The sequence below is a fragment of the Cyclopterus lumpus genome, chromosome 17, assembly GCF_009769545.1.
Source record: "Cyclopterus lumpus isolate fCycLum1 chromosome 17, fCycLum1.pri, whole genome shotgun sequence".
NCBI classification, from domain to species: Eukaryota; Metazoa; Chordata; class Actinopteri; order Perciformes; family Cyclopteridae; genus Cyclopterus; species Cyclopterus lumpus.
In genome coordinates this window covers 10356108-10380560 of record NC_046982.1, presented here as the reverse complement: position 1 = coordinate 10380560, position 24453 = coordinate 10356108, and the positions used below count along the sequence as shown (strand labels likewise).

At 43.0% G+C, this 24453-nt stretch overlaps 1 protein-coding gene across 1 annotated transcript; it reads left to right on the top strand.

Moving 5' to 3' along the window:
- Positions 1 to 5: 5 nt before the first annotated feature.
- On the top strand, positions 6 to 19704 carry LOC117746161 (ephrin type-A receptor 4-A-like). The gene is given in 19 exon segments (XM_034555087.1): positions 6 to 200; positions 505 to 615; positions 1001 to 1355; positions 9267 to 9422; positions 10087 to 10212; positions 10405 to 10640; positions 12058 to 12183; positions 12328 to 12453; positions 12455 to 12493; positions 12595 to 12707; positions 13507 to 13565; positions 13812 to 13929; positions 14022 to 14203; positions 14316 to 14377; positions 14561 to 14770; positions 15368 to 15541; positions 17693 to 17880; positions 18077 to 18262; positions 19587 to 19704. Coding segments are annotated over 19 exon segments (2865 nt in total). The 5' UTR covers positions 6 to 20.
- Positions 19705 to 24453: the final 4749 nt, after the last annotated feature.

Genomic DNA, 24453 nt, shown 5'->3' with positions numbered 1-24453 from the left:
AGTGGGAAGAGGTGAGTATAATGGATGAGAAGAACATCCCAATCAGAACATACCAGGTGTGCAATGTCTTAGAGCCCAATCAAAACAACTGGCTGAGGACTGACTGGATCCCTCGGTCCGGAGCTCAGCGGGTCTACGTTGAAGTCAAGTTCACCCTGAGAGACTGTAATAGCTTGCCAGGGGTCACCGGCACCTGCAAGGTACCAGAAAACACACTTACAATGTCTTTACAGAGCATGATGATCATTGTATGGTTTGGGCGCAGTAGAAAGTTTGAACAAAATCAGATGACGTCAAGGATTCACGTTAAGTACTTCACTTCTTTAACTTCGTTAATGGACAGGCCACTGCTAATGGTGCTTTATTATATATTATAGCTGCTGGTTATTCAAGCACAAACCCCCCCTTTGACTCATTATCATATTAAGAGAAAAGAGGAGCACTGATGATGATAGATAGATGCCCCAGTCTCACTTTATTTTTTCTGCCCCTTTTGTCTCGTAGGAGACATTCAATCTCTACTACCACGAGTCTAATGAAGACAGAGAGAGCTACATCAAAGAGAGCAGCTTCATTAAGGTGGACACCGTGGCAGCAGATGAGAGCTTCACCCAGGTAAAACAACTGAGTCCGACTTTGAGTTCTTTATCTTGCCTTCTCCACTCATTAATTTGCTCTTATCTCAGAAATAAAAAAATTTAAAATTTGTTTTACAAGCACTTTTATCTTGGAGGTCCATTCTGCCGTCCCAGAAATGCTGGCCTGATGCTTTGGCCTCGTCCTCACAACAATGACTTTTGATTTTGGCATTGTTGGCATTACTGCTTCTTTTACCTTTGCAGTCAATAGAAGTCAATCTGTCTGAGAGCCAAATGCTGAAAAAGATCAGCCATGGTTCAATAGCAACTCCCACTTTAAGTTGGACAAGCAAATTGAATTAATAAGGGTTGACACAGTTTACTGCATTTCATTAATGCGGCTCCATTCTCTTTACATCCAGGTGGACGTTGGCGACCGCATCATGAAACTGAATACTGAGGTGCGAGACGTGAAGGTCGCGACCCGGAAGGGTTTCTACCTGGCCTTTCAGGATGTTGGCGCCTGCATCGCTTTGGTTTCCGTCAGAGTTTTCTACAAAACCTGTCCGCTCACCATTCGTAACCTGGCAACGTTTCCCGACACTGTCACCGGGGCCGATACGTCTTCCTTAGTGGAGGTCCGGGGGTCTTGTGTCAACCAATCGGAAGAGAGAGAGGAGCCTAAAATGTACTGCGGTGCTGATGGAGAGTGGTTGGTTCCTATTGGTGGATGTTTCTGCAACCCAGGATATCAAGAGAAGGGCGGCACATGTAAAGGTAAGTGAAGCTGCGTGCACCAGAGCTGCTCTAACAACGTGTGTTGTTGTTTGTTTTCGTTGTGGTCCAACTGATCCATGTTGGACTCCATTGGTCTATAAGCTCTCCACTCCTCTTGTGTTACCACCTCTTAGACCCATGTGCCTACGAGTAACAATGATTAGTGCTCTACTTAACAAGCTATTCGCTAACAATAGAAAACAGTGAGATGTGGTTTGTGTAGTAATTAAACCTTCTTGATGATTCGTCGGATTGTTTTTCCATATTCTATTTTTAGAATAGTTGTCTTCTTAAAGGGGCTATTACATGTTTGGAAGTATATTCTATAACACCGCAACAAATTAATCAGTGTTGGAGTTTGTTTTTTTACAAAATGATAGTGAGTTGAATCAGACATTCCTTCAGCGCAAAAGTAGTTTGGAGATTGGTTTGCAAAAGATGATGCTACAATATGCAATACACGTTTTTATTTCTAAAATGATCTCTGTACTTTTTTGTGTATTTTTGGCAGATATAGTTTTTTTACAAACTCACGCCTTAAAGGAATACTTAGATGAGATGACTAATAATGCTAATCATCTCTTCACTTTAAATATACACTTTGTTTGTTTATTCTACTATTGCAACAGGCTTTATTGTTATGCACCACTCACCAAGCCACATTCCTTGTATGTGCAAACATTTCTGATTCTGATTCTGATATCCATCCGTTAAATATGAACTTGGAGACAGGAGATTGGTAACTTAGCTCAGCACAAAGACTGGAAACGGGGGAAACTAGCCTGACTCTGTCCAAAAGTTACACATTATATCACCTACCAACACATCTAAAGCTCATAAATAAACATGATATATCTTATGGACACTTCACCAGCGGACGCCTGTCAAGAAATAGTCTGACACCCGTCCATAAAACCACAATAATTGTTATTGTATGGATGAAACAAATGTAATGTGTTAATAAGTGAGCTTGAGGTTAAGGGTAGGCTAGCCGTTTCCAACTGTCTTCTGACCACAGTCCTGAGAATAGTTTGTAACGTCTGGTTGAACTTTCTTGCAAGAAAGCAAATATGCATATTTCTCAAAATGCCAAACTGTTTCTTTAAAATATTCATCTGTTCAGGTTGTAGGAGATAGTAATAAAGAATATTACAATTGTTTTGTCAAAAAACTGGATAACATTTTGCTGTAGACTCTGAACTTTCAGATTATTTTGAAAAGTAACCCCCATCTGTTTAAATATACTGCCATGCAAATACAATATCCTCAATATAATGAGTTCATCCCATATCTTTTAATAAATCCGAGAAGTAAAGAGTTTTATATTTGTTTTAATTCCTGTAATGATAAGTAGATGCTTTCAGGTCTCAGTGTGAGGTGTCCTGACAGCCATCTGGACTAAAATGTCATTCTATCACTTACAAATCTGGTCTGAACTTTACGGTAACAAATATGCAAGCTGTTCACACACCTCTCACCAACATACATGTGGCGTCAATGACGTGTGATGTTTGGAAGTGACTTGTTGTGATAGTGAAGACAACTAAATGTGCGTGTTTGTGTGAGAAGGCTGGGTGAGCGTGGGACAACCGACTTACAACATGGCTTCACTCCCCTTATTCAGTCTCATACACAACGGACACACAAGATGTTCTCTCTCTCTCACACACACACACACGCACACACAGACACACACACAAGCAGATGCACGGGGACCAATAGAGACAAGGGAGAGCGACTCACTGATCTGCTGCCTCCGTTTTATTTATGAAGCCTATCCCAGCAGGCTAATTGTATAACAAACAGACCCCATAATTCAAAGTGAAAAGAAGAGACGCTGAGAGAGAGAGAAAGGCAAAAAGATGGCCATAAAGAGAGCAATGCCGTCAGTGCCAGTTGGTGTTAAAGAGAGGGGAGCAAAATGTGCAATAAGAAGAGCACTAGCCAAATTTGTGTGTGACAAATGTTCTCTAAAACCTTTAGTCCGCTCGCCCCATTTGTTCGATCTGAAAAGAGGAGGCGGTTTGTGGGGTGGTCCCTGAAGGCTGAAAGATGTTCCTCCTCAACTAGATTTAGGAGAGCCCCTTGACTCTGTTGAACCTCCAGCAGATGTGAAGTGCCATCTATCTATCTGCTGCTCTCGTCTCTGTCTCCCCACTCTCGCTGCCTGTCAGCTTGTTGGCCGCGCTCAGCTGCCTCAGTGGAAATCTATCAAAGTCTGAATGAATACCGAATGCTGCTCAGAGAAAACTCTGACCCTGCAGTATTGGATGGACGCCTTAACACCTCTTCCATTTTAAGTTTGAAATTTGCAGAGCGAAAGAGAGGAGAGGGGCGGGCAGAGCAGGATGGAGGGACAAGGCATTGAGTTTTGAGAGGAGGTTTAGATGATCTGTCAAAAGGTTTCTGGATCTTCGAGATTCATGTGCCTTCACTCAGTCAATGGAACAGACACAGACAGAAGCTGAGTGCACACCGCCAGTTATAGCTTTGACAAAGACACTTGTGATTATGGGTTCATACTCAACGATGCAAAGAAAAATAAATCTTGTATACCCTCACTCTATGCACCAAATAGCTACCAAGCAACATTTTTACTACTAGTCATTTGCTTTCATGAAAAAATTGAAGAAATCACAGCTTCTGGGCTGTCTATAACACCCCTTATAACAGCAACTTGTTGTTTCTTTACTTGTATTTTTGTACGTATGAAACACATTAGATATTCTATGTTTCTTATTGAGTTCTTTAAATAAGTTTTACCTTTAAGCAAAGCCAGGCTAGCAGCCTCGCCCTTTTTCCGGTCTTTATGCTAAGCTAAGCTAACCTTCTCCTAGTTTCACATTTAACAGACAGATATCACTCTTCTATTTAACTCTTTCAAAAAAAGATTAAATCAAACTATTGCTACGATACCACCATGATATACCTCAAATTATAGAAAAACTCAAAAACAAGTCCAGACCTTCTTGGTGAAAAACTATGGATTTGTGTAATAGAATACATCATATAGCTTACATTGTTTTTTACAGCAACATGTGGCATTATTTATTGAACATTTGTTCATTATGCGAAGGGCCCTGGTGTAACAACCACAGTTTACTTCTGTGCAGATATTTGTACTCTCTGCCCTGTGCTTTTGCTTTTCTAATTTATTTTAGCATTCCCAAAAAGTCCTGTTGAATTAAAGTGAAACAAGAATAGACTTAGCTAAATGTGAAAATTAATTTTCACTGTTGTCACGGAGTAATGAGGATGGAGAGGAAGAGAGGAGAAGCTCTGGAGAGGAAGAAGGGATTAGGCGTTGAATGGGCCGAGAGGGCGAATGAAAGAAGGCCACTGACAGCAGAAGGCATCAATACAGGGACGCCCCTCCCCGCTGGGGTTTCGTCAGCGGCTTGCAAAGGGGACCAGTAGAGAAACACAAGAGAGAGGGAAGTCCCCCTCTTTTCTAAACCCGCGGTTAAGACCGAGGTCATGACTGAGCCCGATGAAGATGTCAAAAACTGACTGACAGCCACACACACACACACACACACACACACACACATACTCATACAGAGAGAGTTTAGCTACAGAGTGCAGGGTCATGACCGAGGTAGATGAAGACGTCAAAAGTTTGACAGCTGCGATCCGTCTGGGAGGATCGGAAACGAGAGGGGAGAGACAAGAGGAGCGAAACAACAGAGAGAATTTGAAATGTGAACGGCCGGAGAGGCGGAATGAAGAGGAGCCTTCTGCTTTTTGTTGACTGACTCTGACCTGGCCTCCTTTTTCTGTCGTCTGATTCTGCTCACTGCCTGGGAGGGTTGGACTGTTGCTCTGTGTGTGTGTGTGTGTGTGTGTGTGTGTGCTCCCTGCTTCCAGAGAGATTTCATGGTTGTACTTCTTTCCAACGCACCTGCAGTGTCTCGTCAACAGCAGAAAGCATTTGCAACGAGGGGGATGAAAAGAGGGAGAAGAGAGCGTCAGAGAGAAAGAAAGCCACACTCAAAGAGAGACGACAGAAAGAAAGATCGAGCGGATGATAGAAAGAGTGCGTAATCGCTCTATTCAGTCCCTCTAATTATTGCATCGCATTTCTGGACTGTGGTCATGTTGGATTGCTGATTTACTGTGTGTGTGTGTGCGTGCGTGGGTGTGTGTGCGTGTGTGTGTGTGTTGTGTTTTGTGCTTGTGTGTGTGTGTGTGTTTGCACCCGTGTAAATGTGTGGGTATACTGTATCTCTGATTTAGACAAAGCCCTCCCTTCCATATACTTGCAGTTTGGAGGGCTGCCCAGAATTGCCTAGAGTGTGGTGGGGCAAACAGAGAGGGAGGACGCGTGTGTGTGCGTAGTGTTGTTGTGTGTGGTGTGTGTGTGTGGTGTGGTGCGTGTGTGTGGTGGGTGTGTATTGTGTCTGTGTTTGTGTGTACATATGTGTGTATGCAGGTGACAAAGCAGGCAAAGAAAGTGCACAAGTCTGAAGCAAACAAAACCCAGGTGGGGGGAATGGTTTGCACCATCACAATCAGTGTGTGTGTGTCTCTGTGTGCGTTCTATTGTCTTCTTCTCCCAGGTTGTTCCTAATGGAGAGGAGGTTTGCCAGCTCCACCAGTCCGTCTGTAGCTCTTTGGCATCGGAACAAGCCTCGCTCTCCCTCTCTGTCTCTCTGTCTTGCTCTCATTATCCCTCCTTTCTCTTCTCCAACTCCTCTTCCTGATCCAGGGTTCGGGTGGGGGGTGCTACTGCTGGTGGCGGGGAGTGTTCTGTGTTTGGGGAGGGGGGGGAGGGTATTGTTGTAGAGCCCTTTTCACATGCTAATGTTCACAACTGTTGGCTTTGGGCAGGCACACACACATCCATACACATTTCTCCTCAAACAACAAGTTTTTTGTGAGTATTTAAATGTGGGCAAACTTAAAGCTGTGGCTTCCTCAGAGCACATTCCTGAGGTTTTAAACGCAGAGTGATATGATGGCTGGTGCCCATGTAAGATATGAGAGGAATTGTGATACCAAGCTGTGTAGGAATGTGAGTTTCTGGTGAGCGACGCTGTCCTCTCAAGGAAGACATACAATAGGGAAAGATAAGAATCACATCTTATCTCCAGCATTTTCTGTGGGTTTAATTAACAGGGCATGACCCCTGTGATTAATAGGTGTCCCTCCTTGGGTGACAGTCTATCAATCCGTCCATCCATCCGTCAATCGGTCCCTCCTCCATCCATCCATCACAGAGACAGGTGTCACAGTGGAGCGGTCGGGGGTACTTCCTCCATTCTACACCCTCTGCTGGGAAGGAACAAGGGATGATGACAGATAACACGGGGTCAAGGAGAATACACATACACACCCGCCACATACAGTGTCCCGACAAGGCTCTTAGTTGGATTTCATGTGAGCTGCATTTGCATTTTAGGTAGCAGATGAATACATATGCAAATGCCGACAATGCTGATAGTAATCAAAGGGCACCTTCCCCTCCGCTTCGCTCCCTCCTCTCACTCACTCTCTTTTCTATCTTCACCTCTTTATATCTCACTCCTTGTCAGTCTATTTCTCTCGCTGTCTGTCCCAGACAACCTTCCCTCCATCCTTTACACGCTGTCACTTTCTCGTACTCGCCACAAGCAGACAAGAAGCTGATTGCAGAGCTCTTCTGCTAACAGGCACAATGTGGACACGCTCATAGACACGCACGACAAATCTCCCCCATCACCTTATCTTATCGCTATGCGCGTTTGTCCAAACCCCTCCCAGTTTATTGGTTTGTGCAGGTTCTGCACGGACCTCGGTAGCGTAGGGGTTAATGTCGGGTTAATGACACTCTCATGAGCTCTCATTCCAGGTCAGCAGCACTCACCCCTCCCTCGTCGAAACCAGCTCTAAAAAAGACACAAAAGGCGACACACAACAGACAGAATAGAGACATGTGAGGGTGCTGAAGGAAGTTTATGGCTTCAAATACTTCCTCCTTTCTTTCTCTTCCTCCTTCAGTCTGTCCTCTGTGCTGGAGACAAGGACAGAGGATTTGGTGGGACAGAGACAAAGGCAGTGTGCTACGCCCCCTGGCAGAGTCTTGTTCAGGCCTATAATCAACCCTTAAGTCCTTAGCAGGTCAAATACTTTTCTACGTCTCCATTTAATTCCCCCCCTTTCCCTTCAAAGGCTTCCTTTCCCACATTGATGATTAAAAACAAAGGAATATGCACAACAGCAGGAGAGTGATAATACTTTGTTTTATCTCACTGTTGATTATATCAGCTGACACATTATGATAAGTCATTCACCAGATGAAAGCCAGCCTTATCAGCTGTAAACGTGTTTATGAATTTACAAGTTTCGTCTTTATAGTTTTCAGCCATGTGTGCAGTCTCATTGGAATTGGTATCAATATCGAGCCATAAACGCTGGGAGTGGACTTTAAAGCTTGCAGAGATATGCAGGGATGCAGCAGGAGTGAGAGAATTATCAGAGATACAAAGACAGATGAGTAGAGGTCGAGGAGGAAGTGCGCAGGGAGCGAATGAGGGAGGTTGTGAAAAATGTGAAAGCGAGGGCAACTGAGTGTGTGAAAGAGCAAATCTATGGTGGCTCATGCAGATGGGGCAGGATTGTCGGTGTGAGTTGATTACAGAGGAGACTTCCTCCCTTTCATTTGCTGATGAGAGTGTCATAAAGCACTCTGAGACACTCCAACACACACATACACATCACGTATACGCACACACATCATTCCCACATTCCTATCCACTCCCACTGGGATGTCTTCATCTCCCTTGGAAATGTGAAAAGAGAACTGGGAAAGATGGTGGGATTGAGGAAGTACAGTGAATAGGGTGTGATGATGAAAGAGAAGGTGTTGGAAAAATGATTGCAGTGGAGACAAATTAACTGAATTTAAAGTGAGAAACGTGTCTCTAACCAGTCACGCTATGCCATCTTTTTTGCTTCACCAGTGGATGTCAAGCGGTATAATTAAGCACTCATTTATTGTATTGTTGCTCTGTCAATGCATGAATTCCTTGGTATACAGAGAGAAGATTTCGCTCACTCCTCCCCCCTCTGTCTCTCTCTCTTCCTCTGTTTCTCCTCCATATATTTAAATGTCAGTAATATTTGTGTTGGCGTTTTAGTTTTGATGTATTCTGTTCGATGTTCAGTGTTTCTGGTTTCTGTGAGTGGGAGCTGATCAGTGAGTGTTCTTTAGGTGTTTCTTTCTTCGCTTATCATAATCAAAGATAAAAGAAATCATAGAGTCCATCCCCTTTCTGCTATATCTACTGCTTACTCTATATTTGTTTTCACAGTTGTTTTTCTTTGGATCGATCCAACTTGATATGTGGGCTGTTGAAGCTGTCAATGTGGAAGACAACAAAGACTGTATCAATGGGTCAGAGGTCGGCTGACCTGGTTAACCATTTGTTCTATAAAAAGTAACAATGGCAGATTTTCTTTGTTCAACAAACGGACCAAAACGTACCCCAATCAGTTCACTTTCAGAGACAACAAAGAAAAACATAAAATATCTCAATTTTATAAGTTGCAACTACAAAATGTGTTTGGCATTTCTACTTGAACAATTAATAAATCATCCAAATTGTTGTTAATTTATTTATTGCCGATAATAATTTCAGCTCAGGAAAAAATAATGTTTCGCCTATGTGCATATGATAGCTGAGAATAAAATACAGGTAAAACTGGGACCTTTTCATAAAAGCGTTGCTCCAAAGCACCACGAGTAACCAAGGTTACAGGGCACCTTTAAACAAGTGTGTTCTGTTCGAAGTAACATCATTACCTCATTTATAACAAGTACTTTTTTAATGTCTTTCATAACGTTTGCATCAATGTGTTTTTGACATTTTCTGTTGCTGGTGTATCTGGCTAATTAGTGTCTTAAATCGGTCTTCTTCTGTCCCTCTGCAGCCTGTGCTGTTGGTTTTTACAAGGCCAAGTCTTCAGATGCAGGATGCTCCAAGTGTCCTCCACACAGCCACTCACCAAGAGACGGGGCGACTGTCTGTGACTGCAACTCTGTATTCTTCCGCGCTGACAGCGACCCACCCTCCATGGCCTGCACCCGTAAGAACACACACGCACACACACACACGCACACACACACGCAAATACTAGTAAGACTATACATAAGTGAAAAGGCAGACAATATGTCTGAGCATTGCTTACAAATAAAAGCGTTGTCTCCCAACATCTCTATCTCTACCAAACAGAGGGAGACACAAACGTGTCTGAATGCCACCCCTGTTTCATGATCCCATTACTTATGACTAAGCCACCTTCTACATCCTGTCAGAGAGTAAAGACATTGAGAAGTGAATAAATGTCCTTTCGCTCTGTCTCTCTCGCTCGGTCTCTCTCTCCAAGTCTCTGAGTAGTTTGTGTGTTACATACAGACTTGGAGACCTTGGTCTGTGTCATAAACTTAATTATGCCTATATACAGCACATGGTTTCCTTGGCCTGGGAAAAATGAAAACATGCATGCATGCACGAGCACGCACAGACACACACACACCCTGTCTCAAACATAAGACACACAAAAAAGGAATACCACAAAAGAAAACACCAACCCTTCAAAAACATCACTGAACAGTATGGTTTTCAGTCTGATGCCAGATGTCTACATTGCGACTCATGCCAGCAGCTCGCAGAGTGTTATGTCCAGTTATGTGCAGATAGAATGTACACTTGGTTGGTTTTGTTCATTGTCAAGCTTGTGTCGTCCTCAGAGCCACCGTCCTCCCCGCAGCAGCTCATCTCTGTGGTGAACGAGACCTCGGTGGTCCTGGAGTGGGGCCCCCCTCGCCGGCTGGGAGGACGAAGTGACACCAGCTACAGTCTTGAGTGTCTCATTTGTCAAACAGCGAGCCACAGTCACACTAGCAGTAAAGCTCTCCCCAGGAATCACAGCATCTCCCAGCCTGAGGCTCAGCACAGTGGCCAAGGGATGCAGTCAGACCAGGGGATTGTGGGATCTGAAGTCCAGTCCGGGAGAGGTGTCTACCAGAGCAGACCAGTACCTGGAGACTACCCGAGACTCGGCTCAGGCTCCATCTCCAGCTCTCAACTCTGCCTGCCCTGTGGCTCCGATGTGTTCTTCTCTCCCGACCAATCCGGCCTGAAGACCACCAGGGTGGTGGTGAGCGAGCTCAGGGCCCACACACACTACACCTTTATCGTCCATGCACGCAACGGGGTCTCCCAGGCCAGCGGTGCAGGGGCAGCCCAGAGTGTGTTTGTCACTGTCACTACCAACCAAGCTGGTGAGTGTGATAAATTATCTGTTTTTCAGATTATTGCAGCAACACAAAATGTGCTTATAGATGTTGTCCGTAAGTGGGTCAGCACAATACAAACTGCTGTTCACTGCATGCGGGCCTCCAGGGAAGCAAAGCCCCATGGGTAATGTTTGAAACTGTGGAAGCATGTTATGAACATCCTTTGTATGGAGCTACATACGTGCATGCCAACACTACTATGAACACTGTTGAATACAGCTATTGGTAATGTAGTTTTGCATTCAAAATGATTTGAAGAAATATATTTTGAATGCTTATTTCTTTAACGCTTTCCAAATATATTTTCAGTGCTTCGGCCATGTCTTTGTTTCTGACCTAAAATTAATTTTGAGATAATGAATAAATAATAAATTGAATATTTCAAATACATTTAATGAAGAAAAACGGACTAAATTAAATTGATTAAATAAAATATATTTGCTATAAATTGCATTCAATTTTAATAGCACATAACATTGTATATAGTGTTTATATTGCAAATGTACTACTTCTCCACCGATAACAGCATCATCACTAATGAAGCTCCAAGACACCTTTCTTGCTCCTTCTCAACTGAAAACTCTTGCTCTTACTATCACTGTCATAGTTGCCATAGTTATTACTCTGTCCACCTGCTGAATTAATTACAGGGGTTTTCTTAAGAGGATGTCAGAAAGCATTCTGGGACATGTAAATCACTGACTTAAATACAAATAGGAAGAGCGTGTTGGGAAAGTAGATTTAAGGAATAAGTAAATGACAACCCCGTAGACTCAGAACATTATTAGTGTGAGAGCGGGGTTTCCTGGTCAGCTCTTGACAATGGAAGTCTGTGAAAAATCAGCTAGAATTCATTTAAGTTGTGAAGGTGTCAGCCGGTGTGTGGTGCTCTTCACAAATGCTCTCCATTAGTTTTCAATGTGTGCAATTCTTTTCGCATGCTGTTACATCTCAACTGTCATTGCTTTAAGTCTTTAAGATGGCATTTAGAAAACACCACACCTGCTTAGTGCCAGGTGCCCCGGGGAAATAACTTTGTGTGCACAGCATGAGAACTGACTGGGATTTGTGAAGTCCAACCAGCACCACCATATGGCCCTATATCATGTGAGCAGCCAGAAAGGAGGACACACAGCATGAAGGAAGGGAAGATGGGAGGATGTAAGAGGAGAAAAAGTGGAGAATGAGGCTTGTCTCTGTGGAATAAGAAGGAATGAGATGTAGGTCAGTTCTCAGGTGCACTGGGTCAATGGGACTGTTGACAAACCGGCACCATGCATAACTTGTTAACTATTCTGGGATGTGAACAAACTATTATACATGTTATCTTATAAGCAGCATCATAGAATATACAGAATGTCATTCTACAAATTTAGACTATTATCACCTCATCATATCTGCTCATCTCTCTCTCCCTCCCAGCTCCCCTCTCCGGTGTCGTCCATCTTAGCCACCGATGTCACCAGGCACAGTTTGTCGTTGTCGTGGCAACAGCCGGATCGACCCAACGGGGTTATCCTGGAATACGAGGTCAAGTTCTATGAAAAGGTGGGCCGCCTGCAGGTTAATGCAGCTAAGGCAGCTGTCTGGAAAGCCAATATGGCGGCACGCTGTTTGTATTTCACTGATGTTGACGATGGATTTGCAGTCAAGCATTGAAAAGAGACCCCTCTTTTTGTCCCGCCTAATCAGGATCAGAAAGAGAGGTCCTACCGCATAATGAGGACCTTCTCTCGGCGCGTCGATGTCACAGGTCTCAACCCCCTGACTGTGTACGTGTTCCATGTGCGTGCTCGCACAGCTGCTGGATACGGAGAGGTTCAGCTCCCCGTTTGAATTCGCCACTAATTCAGGTATTGTGGCAATAATTGTTTCAGAGTTTTACAGGATGCACCAAAGTTTATTTTCACGAAGGTTCACAACTTTCTGGTTGATGACCTGTGTTTCCTTCCCTCCTAGATTCCCTTCCCCCTGATTGGAGAAGGAGTTAACTCAGCCTTCCTGCTGCTGTCTGTCAGTGGAGTTGGGATTTTACTGCTGATATCTGCAGCTGTCTTCATCATTAGCCGCAGGTATGCATGCACACACTCACACACAGACACAGGCATGCATACAGGCATCCATACAGGCATGCATGCACACCTATAGCTTGGTTTGAAGTTCCCCATCAGTGCCATCACTGTCGTCAACATGAGTGCTGTATCTAAACCATAACTACTGCTTTTGACCAAACTATCACAATGCACACAAACAACACACACAACTCCCCTGCTATTGTGCGGCTAAATAATGTGTGTGTGTGTACCTGGAGCTTTTAAAGGGGATTAGAGTGGAGACAGTGATAATCCCTTTGTCCCTGACTTGTCATTACTGTCTCTCAGCAGCACAGCTTGTGTGTCGGCTTCCGCTGACGTGCACATTACACACACAAGAACGCGCAACTGCCCACAAACACACACACACACACACACACACCTGCCTCAGCCACAAAGGTGTTTTTGACAGTTTCTTTGTTTAATGGAAAACACCTTTTATCTTTCGCTACCCTGAGGCATCGCCCCTCCTCCCTCTCTCCCTCGAATGCTTTCATCTACTCGCTCTGTCTTCCCTGCAGCCCGTTGCTCTCTGTTCTCATTGTCATCGCTCTTTCTCTTGCAGCAAAAAAAAACAATGAATGCACAGCGCTACTGGAAATGTGTTTGTGTCTCTGCGTGTGTGTGTAAAAATCACAATTTGACACATTTGTCCTTTTATCTGTTCTCTTAACTGTAAAAATCACAACAAAACACGTGACAAGGGGAACAAGATTGTTCCAGACTTAAGTGTCTATGATTGTGTGTTAAATGTCCATCACTTCTTATGTTTCATCAGGAGGAGCAAGTACAGTAAAACAAAGCAGGACTCAGAGGAGGAGAAACATCTTAACCCAGGTACTTCAAGCACTCATATACATACTTTAATATACTGTTTAAAAAAAAGAAGAAAAGAAAACTTGAGAGATAGATGGATGCTCTTTTTCTCTTCGATCCGCCTTCACACATCTTACACACATACTGCAAAGACATTTACATAACATATGCAACAGCAGTTACACAACTCATATTTCATACCCTCCTCCTGCATCTGTCTTCCTCTTCCCTCGTTTCCTCTCCTCTCCCGCATCTCCTCTATGGCAGGAGTTAAAATCTACGTGGATCCGTTCACCTATGAAGACCCCGAACAGGCTATCCACGAGTTTGCCAAGGAGATTGATGTTAGCAGTATTCACATTGAGAGGGTTATTGGCATGGGTAAGCCTGGCATTAGAGCTCGCACACACAGACACGTACACACACACACTCACGTGGCGCTGACGCTGCTGCTTGCTCTCTCTGTGTTTAGGAGAGTTTTGGGGACGTCTGCAGTGGTCGGCTGCGTGTTCAGGGGAAGAGGGAGATCTACTGTGGCCATCAAGAGTCTGAAGCGGGATACTCTGACAAACAGAGGAGGGACTTCCTGTCTGAGGCTTCCATCATGGGCCAGTTTGACCATCCCAACATCATCAGGCTGGAGGGTGTGGTGACAAGATGTGAGTTGTTGACAGAACCTGTGAACTCTTAGTAGTAGTAATAGTAGTAGTAGTAGTTGTATGTGTGTTATGTACATTTTGTTATTCAATATTTCTAAACTTACCTGTTCAGGTAAACCATTGATGATCATCACAGAATACATGGAAAATGGATCCCTGGATGCTTTTCTTCGGGTACATGCATTTGATTTTACTGTTTCATTTTTATAAATGTAGCTCTTAGTAGCATTTTTTTTCCCCACTTGGGCTGAAACATTTACCAATTCACAGATAGCATGCACTCACTCATGACTGTACAGCTAGTCATCGTTGCCCATGTCAACCTCTTCTCGCGTCTTTATAATTCTAATTTTCCAGAAGCACGACGGCCAGTTCACGGTGATCCAGCTGGTCGGCATGCTGCGTGGCATCGCCTCAGGTATGAAGTACCTGTCAGACATGAGCTACGTCCACCGAGACCTTGCAGCTCGTAACATCCTGGTCAACAGCAACCTGGTGTGTAAGGTGTCTGACTTTGGCCTGAGTCGAGTTCTGGAAGACGACCCAGAGGCGGCCTACACTACGAGGGTAAGACACTCAGAAGTAACGGATGCACACAAACTGGATATGGATACATATCTGATGCCAGCTTATGTGTATGGACTGTTATTGTTGAAAGTTGCCTTTGTAAACATATGTGTTATAGGCTAAAAGACAAAAAGGCGACCAGGATGAGAGGGTGGGAGGTAGAAGAGAGAGAAATTCTGATTGCCTTTCGGCGGTTACATTCTTAAGCACAAATAGATGAGCATCAAACACAGATGATTCACACACACTCTCAGTTGCAGTTCATTCATTACAACCAATGTGCATCACTAAATACTATGCAGCAGTAAATGACAGGATTTTTAGATGAAAAAGGTGGGCACACTGAACTGCAGGCTATAAAGTGTATTAGCTATGTGACCATTAGCAGCCCTTGTCCCATGTCATGTTGCTTTTTCATGTCAGTGCACTTATTTGCCTAATCTTCCCAGGTCTTTAGACCAATATGGAAACACTGACAATAGAGGGCCAATCGTGTTTCCATACTGCTTTTTAGTTCCTTGAAAAGTATCTTTAGAATTCAAATTAACGCGGCTATTATTCACTAAAACAAAATGACATGTACTGCTGTTCTAGGAGGCCACTGGGACTTATCTGTCCCCTGGAGGGAAGATCCCCATCAGATGGACGCCTCCAGAGGCCATCGCCTACAGGAAGTTCACCACGGCCAGCGATGTGTGGAGTTACGGTATCGTCATGTGGGAGGTGGTTTCTTACGGAGAGAGACCCTACTGGGAGATGAACAACCAGGATGTGAGTCATTTCATATCGACGAGTTGCCTCAAAGACAAACGAGTGAGCTAAATCACCAAACAATCAATATAATATTAAAAGCTAAATGGCAACTCAAAATACCGTTCACCTCCATTATTATCATATGATGATTTCAAGGAATAAATTATTTGCCTCCAGAACGGGGATTACTCTCTTATTTTCAGAGCAGATGCAGTTGTTTTCATTGTTCTAGCCATACATCTGTTGGTAATGATAACACTCTACTTGCCTGCTTTATTGCTCACTTCTGGGGAATCTTAAACAGTTATTTGCAAATGAAAACAAATGTAAGACCCAAAATGTTCTTCATGAAACTGTGTGTGTGCACAGGCACGGTAGGTCAAAGTTCGACATCAAAGTAGCCCTTTAAGATCAAATGAAGGGTTACGGTTTCAGTAATAACTGAAAGATTCATCTTCATTTTAATTTCCAAATACGTGGTTTGTATAATATGGTCAAAGCGATTTTTTCTTAAAAGCTGTCTCTGGGATTGCACTCGTGGTTGACACTCATGGACTCTGTCGTGAAGTTTGATTTTGGCAATGAAGTTGGTGAGTACAATGTCATCGTAACTGAAAGGGAAGATGACCAAAAAGAGATGGATAAGATAAATTAAACTAAAACCTTTTCTTATCAACCTCCTGGTCTAAAAAACTGTTGACATTACAATAAAATGAATTATAAGTCAAATTCAAATTAAACTTTCACTTCTGTACAGTCCATATACTGGATTTAAATGAACTCAATTCAAACAGATAATACATTAATGACCACTTCTTTAGGATATCTTCGGAGAGGACTTCTATGTGAGGGACTGAATGCTGACCCAGAAGCCTCTGCACCCTGTTAAAAATGGAAAAGGGCAGAAAGCCAAGATTTAGTTCTTCAGTCACAAGATATTTTGTTGGAGATAAATATTTAGTCTTAATTCGAATTGACTAGAAAATGCTGCTTGGTGTTATCCCTCAGCAAAAAGCACACACTATATTTAAATTTTGGGGTGATTCAGTTATTCTAAACAGTTTTTAGATCTGAGACAAAAATCCTATTTCAGCCCAAATTTGCAATCACTTTGCTATCAGAGCTTGTTAAGTTTGAGTAGGTCAAAGAGACAGTCTGGCATATGGAAATCTTCAGACATGATTGATTTCATCTACCGCGCTGTTGTAGTCTTAGAAAACGTTCCTCATAAGCCGATCTCTAAACACTCTATCCAGCTTATTTACTTTCTTCTTCTTCAGAGCAAATTAGTGCACGCTGAGATGCTCTTCTGTTATTTTATAGCTGATATGTTTTTGTGAAATACAGCTAAATACAACTTTTATCCTTATTTCATGCAAAAACATTTTTGAATACAAAGTATTTTCATAGTCAAAATGCTGTCTGAGCAGGGACTGGGACACACAGCTTGTGGAGGCAATTATACATATGGCAATGATCCAACATGAAAACAACATATAGGCTAAAAAACACTAACTCACTGACTCCAAGGCAACAATTAATATTCCTGTTTACAACCCCAAAGCCCCCAATTGCAGGTTCCAAAAATAAACATGTTTTCCCCAAAATAGGAATACACAAAGAAAATTAGTAGGAGGTATTAGTTAGTTAGTAGTTCATATTGTTTTTTGACGCTACTCAGACTTGTCTCAGTTCTGACTGAGCGGGGGCCCACAGTGTCAGACTTCGGAAACCCCTGATGATCAGTCCCTCACTATAATTTACGAAGGAAATCGTGGCGCTGCTCACAGCTGCAAAAAATTACAATAAAATTGGTGAGACAGCTCTGGAAAGATGTTGACCACAGAAAAGCAATACATCTTGGGTGAAATGTTTGGCTTTCTTTTTGTCAAATTTAACTGGCAGTGGCTTTTCAAAGTGGCGGTTTGATTGAAGTCTGTTGGTGCATATATTTAATCATTTCCGTAACCAAACCGTCATCATTTATTGTATACAATACAAATACAATGTACTGTAACAGTAAGTGTAGTGTGCCGTGTATCGTATCATCTCAGCCTGTTTATGAGTCTTTTCTTGTTTTGTATCGTTGTAGTTTGGCATTAGTGTTTAACTGCATCCAAGTTTTGGGAACTCTTAATGAAAAGAAACGTTCACCTGACCTGTCCTTAGGTGATTAAAGCGATAGAAGAAGGCTACCGCCTGCCTGCTCCCATGGACTGTCCTGTGGTGCTGCACCAGCTCATGTTGGACTGCTGGGAGAGAGAGCGAGCCGAGAGACCCACCTTCAGCCAGATCCTCAACATGCTGGATAAACTCATCCGTAACCCTGGTACTCTGCGCCGGACAGGAGGGGACAGGTACATGTAAATCACAAAAGAATACACTGAATACATACATGTCCATTTCTTATTAATTCAGCACTCATTCTACACTCACAACCTCCACGCCTTCACACGGATGATTCCTCGCACACAGTGCTCCTTCAATTATGATTTCACAGTCCTATTCGAGTACTTTGCCACCACCAAACTCTCGCTCTCTGTGTTTTTACAGACACACGGCCACCATGCTGGAGTCGGGTGTGGGTTCAGAGGTGTGTGTGTCAGTCCTGCCAGAGGTGTGTGTGCCAGCCTGGTCAGTATGTGAGTGGCTGCGGTCCATCGGGTTGGAGAGGTACAGAGACACTCTGGCAGCAGCAGGATATACCAGCCTCGACAGCCTACTGGCTCTCACACACCAGTAAGTGCACCTTCATGGGAAAATGGACTTTGGCATTTGTTCGTCACGTTTCTAGTGCAAAAGCACGAGCTGCATGCACAGAATAACCCTTTAGCTCAACAGTCAGGCTCAAGTCAAAACAAGAGACAGACGTTTTCTCATGTGTCACAGTCAGAATGAGAGCCGCCTGTAGCACAGACGTATTGATTTGCACACATAAAAGAGCAAAAGATGTACCGTGTTTGGTGTCATGTTTGTATCTGGACTCAGTATGCTCAAACAAAGTAGTTTGTATGAAATGTGATTGGAACACGTCTAAAGAAAATGAAGTGATAAAAGGTAGCGGTGCTTGTTCATGTCAGGAAGGTGTGGAGGGAGGAGGTTTTAGACATCAGATTCAACGATCCAATAAGCACACTGACACCTTTACAATTTGTCAAGATGTCAGTAGATACCTCTTTATAAATATACTCTAATTGCTTCATTTAATGAGCAATCTCAGAACCCATCGGCTATCGGTCGGGAATAAGCTTCTGGAGGCATTAGGCTTTATTTTTGGGGCTCGGGCGCCAGCCAGCAGACTTCCTCTACTATGTGCTGCTCATCGCTTACCGTCCGATTAGCTCATTTTAAACTAATAAAAAGCGAAATCATAGTCAGACGATAGCCAAGCCAAGGATTACTGTTCGGTCTATGTGGTCCGACTTATTTGCCCTCCAAACTGACTGTTTACTTGCATTCAACCAAAGATCGCTCCAACTTGATTGGTTTATACTACTTGGACTACAAAGAGAAACCAGAACGCTTCCGAAAGCAAAATCCTGTCCTTAATCTTAGGTTATTTAAAGAATGTCTAATGTCATCTGTAATCGATTAAAAACAGATAAAAGAGCCATACCGATGCAAGGATTACATACCCATTTATTATAATGAATATGGCTCTTGAAATGTAATGTAAAACAGCTTTGCAACAAAGCATGCTCAGGGTTGTGGTTTCTTGTTCACATTGCTTTGCTTTGATGCTTTACTCTTTTATGTATTTTAATAGTTCTGAATAACAAAGACTGTATCAGGCTTTGGCGACAAAGACAACTTGATAATAAGGTTCTATCTTAATTGGAAGACAGGGTTGGCTAATAATTGGCAGGTTGGTAGTTTAACGGTTGTACATGTGTTCTGAGCCGACACTGAACCCAAAAAAGCTTTTAATGTACGTGTAGAGGGGAAAATCAAAGTATCTGCCACCAGCCTTATCCTTTGAATACTGCATGATGTGGATTTGTGTGTCTGAACATGTGTTTACATGTCAAGTTATATTGATATTACTTTGTCTCTGCACCCACAGGGAGATGGACAGACTTGGAATAATCACACCGTCTCACCAGGACATAGTAATTGCTAGTGTGCAGCAGGAAATGTTGTCTCAAATGCAGCATATGCAACACACGATGGTTCCAGTCTGAGCTGGAGATGGACTACAAACCTTTTTCGAGAAGAATTTCATTTACCTCATCCATGCACTTTAGAGAAACTTTTCACCAGTGGAAATACAAGGAGTGGCGTAAATTACAAGAGGAGAAAAGCAGCACTTTTGTGAACTTCCATCCTGTGAAGTTTTCTGAAAACCATGATCTGGACGTGGCCACAGATAGCATTAAGCTACTGCGAGCTTAGCCTGAAGCCTCATCCTCTTATCCAGTTCTATTTCTCATCATATTATTATATGTTTTGTGAAGGCTGACATGTTAAGGCTGTGCATAAGCAGAATGGCTTCCAACTTTTATTTTGCTGCTTTGGGCTTGACTTGAATAAAATGTATATTGTGTTTACTCTGTGGATGTCTGTGTCTGTGTGTGTGTGTGTGTGTGTGTGTGTGTGTGTGTGTGTGTGTGTGCGTGTGAGTATGTGTGTGTGTGTGTGTGTGTGGCGTGAATGCACACAACATGGACTCTCCCTTGTCAAGACGTCAGCTATCTTTGAATATTCTGAATATGCAAAGTTACCCAATAGAGAGAGAGCGGGAGGAGCCGGACTGAATGTATCATTACGAGCTCATGGTTTCATACTGGAAGATCATACTAACAGACTGTATGATTTACTTGTGTTTTTTAATTGTTATGTTTACAAATGTTTTACTTGTATGACATTTAGAATAGAATGGCATATCTCGTCAATTGTACATGTCTTTTGTTAAGTATTAGGTACATGAAGCATTTTGTTTATTTATGGTCTTTTTTATAGTTTGTACATTGTAAAATAGAAACACTGAGTAAATATTGTAATGACTGCTATATTGCATTGCAATAAATTCCCAAACCCATCCATGTATGTAAGTTTTGATGTTGTTTAAGCATTTTAATGTATATAATGCACAGCATATGTTGTAATGAAGCCGTATGCTCTTTATACATTTTGGCAGAAGAAAGTGTCCCAGAACGGTCAGTTGAAAAGCTTCAGGTGTGTGTGTGTGTGTGTGTGTGTGTGTGTGTGTGTGTGTGCGTGTGTTTGTTTGTGAAAGAGAGGAAGAAGGGAGAGAAAAAAGAGTAAGAGAGGGAAACCGAAGGGAGAAAAGGACTGAAAAGTTAGAGTGGGCTGTCACCACGAGCGTCTGTGTGGCATCATGTTCTTTATAGGCTAAATTGGGCTGAGTTTGCTGTGCAAACTTGTCGAATCATCAACATCTGTCTCTACACAACCCACTACCACACACACACACACACACACACACACACACACACACACACCAGGGAATTGATTGGAGGAATCCTTTGATAGATAAAGGATGAAAAGATATGATCTCGATTTTGTGGAAAATGTCAGTGTTTTTCTAGTCTAATGAGGGTTTCCTGCAGACACACACACACACGCACAAGTGACCCCCCCCTCTTCCCCCACCTTACTCCCAGTACATCCAAATCACGCAGAGCAAACAAAATGCTGATGGTGGTTAATGAGGCAGATGCCTCTGAGTAGGAGACAGAAAGAAAGAGTTTGGCTTGGCTCGGGGGCAATGGAACAAGCAGCTTCTGTCAAATAATGAGACACTCACAACACATTAAGCAGGTAGCCTTTTGTGGTGATGCATCACATGCTGAGCTCTACTCGAAATTGAGAGCAAGGCATCTGTTCATATAGGAAATAACTGGTTGCACACTGTAGATAAACTCTTTTTCAGACTTAGCTCTATTGATGACAATGTCCAGACTGAAATATCGGTGCAGCTATTGCATGGATTGACACAAAAGTCACTACAGACAAGCATTGCTCCCAGAGGAGGAATCTTAATGTCGTTAGTGATCCCCTGACTTCTTCTAGCTTCACCATGAGGCAGACTTTAGTGGCTCTGAATAACACATCTTAACTATTGGATGGATTAGCATTACATTTGGTGCAGACAGTCATGTGTCCCTCGTGAAGAATTCTCCCAACTTTGGTGAACCTCTGACCTTTCCTCTATAGCCATCATCAAGTAAGACATCTAATTAGTCCATTACTTTGGTTTATGACCAAATACCTGCTAAACTGATTTAATTATTATCCCACTGATTTGTTCTTTGTGTTAAGTGCTAAGTAGAGCATGTTAGCATGCCATCACACAAAACTAAGAAGGTGAACATCGTAAACATTGTCATTGTGTCAGGTTAGCATGCCGACCGTAGTCCCAGCTGGTTGCTGAGTGCAGACACGCTTGCATGGCTGCAGACGCTTGATCTTCTTTTGCATTTGCATTCCCTGCCACAGAGCAAGGTCTGGAGCTGCTCCAAATTGTTATGAAAGGGATTGATAATAGGGATGAAAAGGACACCGTTTAGGGCTGGATCCACATTGACTGATGGTAGAGTGAGCAGTAGTAATTTTAACCCTAAATGACACTCTTGTTATAATGAGGAGGGCAAATCAAATTGAATATTTCTGTCTCCGTATCTCAGTGGGAGGCGATTGTGGGTTTTTGTCCTCAGATTAGGGCGGGTATAGAGCTGGCTAATCCTGCCCGCTCCGCCATTGGGGAGTGGCAGTGGGGTGTCTTTGCTGCGCAGCCAGCCGTAATCTAATGGGTGTGAGATTGGGCTTTATACACAGGCACGCTCACTCACACACAGCCGGAGACACACAGCACAAAGTCTAGATTTGTCTCAGGATTAAAGGCATCACCTCAATGACTGACAGAATGCCCCGGGCATTCCCACGGTAACCTCATGAAGGTGTCTGTGTTTGAGTGTGTGTGTGTGTGTGTGTGTTTATGTGTGTGTGTGTGCCAGTGTATGTAGAGTATAACTGCTTTCTTGATGCTGATGATGAGAAATACATTGAGAAAAGGAGCAGAAAGAGCACAGATGAGAAGACACACACACACACACACACACACACACACACACACACACACACACACACACACACACACACACACGCACACACACACACAAACAAACTACTCAGTCCCACTAGAGAAGCAGCTGCCCAAGTTGGCAGGCCATGTCCCTCTCATTAAGCTGGCCAGTCACTCGTGTCCTGGCTCTCTCTTCCCTGCTGCTGCTGGACAGGTAGCATCTGACACACATTAGCCTGCTATTAATGACTTCTGCTGCAGCCATTATCACACATTAAGGGAGAAACATCCCCAGGGTGCCATTTTTGCAGTGACATGGATTGTGTGTCCAGAAGTTTTGCAAGTCTTCAGGGTCTTCACTCCTAGGCAATCATTCTCTTGTTTCTTCTCTTGTTTGCCTTTTGCCTGTGATGATGCCTCAAGTTAAGTCCAGGATATCCGTGAGTTTCACTCAGAAGCAACGCTTAAGGAATGTGGGGCTTTGCTGATGGACATCCCACATTAGATGGATTGTTTACCCATGATCCCACAGGGGATACCGCTGTGATTAACATTAATCCTACAAGTCTCTGCACAAACAACACAGACACCATATCCAAATGCACTCTAACAACAACAGCAGGTGTTCAAGAGCTTTCATCTCTTCCTTACATTCGAGTTCAGTGTTTGAAATTGTGCCTGTCTAGGTTTAGGGTTAAGTAAGTCCATAGAATAATATTGCTTATGGCCATTGTCAATCAGCTGATTTCCCCCTGATTTTTCTCTTTCTTTACAATCTTGCTGTGATCACAGCGTGAGAAGGACAGAGGATCCAAAAGGCTCAAGCATTTGTTCTTCAAGTCCTGAACATTAGTGAACGCATAAGAATCTGTTAAAAATAAATCTGAGGGAAATTTAGCATTTAAGTAAAAACTGTTATATCTGGTCTACTGTAGTGGTCTGAAAGACTCAGATATGTTGTTATGGTGAAGACACTGAATCACAAACTATATATATGAAGCATAAAGAAGATATACAATTTAATGATAACAAACAATTTCCCTCAGCAGGAATTAAGTACAGCATACTAGAACAAAGGTAAAATACTCTTCAAGAAACACAGTCGGTTCATCTGAGCTTTTACGCTAGAAACAGCTGCCTGCTGAGACTGGAAACACGATTGTTGATCAGAGGAGGGAGAGTGAACCAAAACGGTAAAGAATGAACTGAAAGACGCTACAGACGGGAAACTGTAGTCGGGGACTAATTCTCTGTAGATGCATCACCAAAGGGATTCATTCAATAGTAATGATACATGCAGCCGTAAAAAAAGGATTCGACAAGACAAGACACAGTCGCCAAATACCCGCTGAACATGTTGTTAATTGTCACATTCTGTGACAATTATACTCCATAGATTAGTAAGAAGCCAATAATAGACATTGATGAATCAGTGAAAGTTAGTAGTGAGGAAGATGATTGACTAAAATCCTATAAAGGGAACTGAGTTCCCTCAACATGAAGCCAACTCCACTGAATCAGACATTTACCAGAGAGAGCAGACGTCACCACAGACTCAGAGACATGGTACGACACGGGCTGAAATACCACGATGCTGTTTGGATTGAAACTCTATCCACTCTCACTGTGGATGCAGTGCTTTCATCCATGTCATCCAATTTCAATATGTTGGTGAAACGTCTCCAGCTCTGCAAGCCTCTAGGTTTGATAAACCTCTACACACGCACCAGGGCTGCATTTATTTTGTATTGCACCATAAAGAATGCCAGGTCAGTGAAAGCCCCACGAGCGTGAGAGAGAAAGAGAGCGATTGAAAAGAGATGGGCAGAGAGAGAGAGAGAGAGAGAGAGAGAGAGAGAGAGAGAGAGAAAAGGACAGCACACCA